Raw genomic sequence first — 2,309 nt, forward strand, 5'->3', positions numbered from 1 at the left:
TAAATGGGACATGATTTATATGTAGTAAAACACACAGATCTAGATTTTAACTATTTTTAAGTATACTGTTGGATGAGCCCTGACACATGTAAAGGGTAATGTAAAGATTACCCTTGTACTCTTTAAGCATTTAGGAATGGTCATTTGAGATTTTTCATAAAGGCAATAGAGTTGAATTTTAGGGAAAACTGTCATGACAGTGCCAAACCCATCATGTGTTTTGTTAATTTTCTCCACAGACAGGTATAAAAATCTTCCCACAGCTTCCCGAAAGCTACAGTTCCTGGAATTACAGAAAGATCTAGTCGATGATTTTAGGATACGATTAACTCAGGTCATGAAAGAAGAGACCAGAGCTTCACTTGACTTCCGGTACTGTGCAATTCTTAATGCTGTGAACTACATCTCAACAGTGCTGGCAGATTGGGCTGACAATGTTGTGAGTTAATATGCTTTTATGTTTATATAAATAATATATTGTACCTTGATCTTCTTTACCTTTGAAATGTTGGCTCTGTTACAAGCAAAAAAAATTATGTTCGACAAAAAGCATAATGATGCCAAATTTAGGAGATGTGAGTAAAGATTTTTCTCAATCAAATCTAAAACAGTTAAATAATACTAATTATTTAATAACTTTACTCATAAGAGGGCTAGAGGTATAGCTCAGTTGGAGCATATGAGCCCACCAAACTTGAGCAAGATCTTGAGTTTGATCCCTAGGACCATAAACTGAGAGAAAGAAAAGACAAAAAGAAAAAAACAGGCAGACATGGTAGGTTAGCCTGTAATCCCAGCACTTGGGAATATGGATCAGGAGCCTTAAGGTCATTTTTGATAATATAGTGAGTTCTAGGCTAGCCTGAGTTACTTCTTTCAGGAATAAAAAAAAAGGAAGGAAAGAAAGAAAATGAAGACAGACACACAGACTTCCATAAATAACTATATAGCATGAACCATTTTTTTCTTCCAACTTTGTACTCTGAAAATAATAATATGCTAAATGCTAGCACAGAAAAGTCATTATAATGATCCCCAAACCAATACATTTAAATTGGTGGTATAGTTCAGTGGCAGAACATTGTGGAAAGTTTTGTTTTTATTTCCCAACACTGCAAAGAAAAAAAAGTCCAGGGCTTGACTCTTTTGAATATCTTCAAAACAAGATTTCTTAGTTATGGTTCCTATTGCTGTGATAAAAGACTGTGGCCAAAGGCAGCTTGTCGTCCGCCATCCAGGGAGTCAGGGCAGGAACATGGAGACAGGAGCTGGTGCAGAAGTCATGGAGGAGTGTTGCTATTAGATTGCTCGCCATGGCTTGCTCAGTCTGCACCCAGGACCACCACAAAGGCTGGAACTACCTACGTCAGTGTCCACAGGCCCATCCGGTGGGTGCATTATGTATCTGTCACTCTTACTGGTTTTTTTTAAAGGTTTTCTTTTAATGGTATGTGTCTGAGTGTTTTGGTGCATGTAAGTGTGTAAACCACCCATGTGCAGTGCCCACAGAGGCTAGAAGATTCCTCCCATACTGGAGTTACAGAGGATTGTAAGTCATCATGTTGGTGTTGGCCACTGAACCTGGATCCTCTGAAAGAGCAGTGAGTGCTCTTAATTCCAGACCCTTGCTGTGCTTCTCACACCACCTTTGTGTTGTTATCACTTCTCCCTGCCCCAACCAACTTGACTATTTTAAGTTTACCTCAGATATTATATTTAATTATTAATATTTTAGTATGTATCTGTAAAAGAAAAGTGTGTGCGTGTGTGTAGACCAGAGGTTAATGTCTTTTTTTTCTTCTCTTCATTTCCATCTTATTTTTTGAGGCAGTCTTTTGGTGAACCTGGAGATTGTCCTTTTGGCTAGGCTGGCAGGCTACTAAGCCCTGGCCGGGATACCCAGCTTTGCCTGCTAGTGTTACGGTTACAGGTGCACACCATCACACCGGTGTTTACTTGGCTACCGGAGGTCTTTGTGTTTGAGTAGCAGGGGCTTTGCCCACTGATCCACTTCCCCAGCCCAAGAACTACTTAAGAAAAAACAAAAACAACCACATACCACATTTACCACATTGAAAAGAAGTACACTGCAAAATACACTGCAAAGTGTATTTTAAAGTAAGTGTGACTAGGAGGTCTGGGGCTGTAACCGCAGCACTCAAGGGGCTGAGGTGGGGGGGGGGTTGCCATGAGTTCCAGGCTTTCCTTCACTGTCACAAAACCCAAAATCAACAGCAATCTAAACACCTAACCTTGGGCCTAGTAAGCACTTCAATCCTTCAAGGGTCCTACCTATTCTTGCCCTTTCC

At 40.1% G+C, this 2,309-nt stretch overlaps 1 protein-coding gene across 1 annotated transcript in view; it reads left to right on the forward strand.

Moving 5' to 3' along the window:
- The window catches only part of Rint1 (RAD50 interactor 1), a 39,103-nt gene that overhangs the window by 27,922 nt on the left and 8,872 nt on the right, over positions 1-2,309 (forward strand). Inside the window, exon 10 of the mRNA XM_026784653.1 lies at positions 177-439. Within this exon, the coding sequence (XP_026640454.1) occupies positions 177-439 (263 nt within the window). The remainder of the gene's footprint in view (positions 1-176; positions 440-2,309) is intronic.

This window comes from Microtus ochrogaster, chromosome 26, assembly GCF_000317375.1.
Source record: "Microtus ochrogaster isolate Prairie Vole_2 chromosome 26, MicOch1.0, whole genome shotgun sequence".
NCBI classification, from domain to species: Eukaryota; Metazoa; Chordata; class Mammalia; order Rodentia; family Cricetidae; genus Microtus; species Microtus ochrogaster.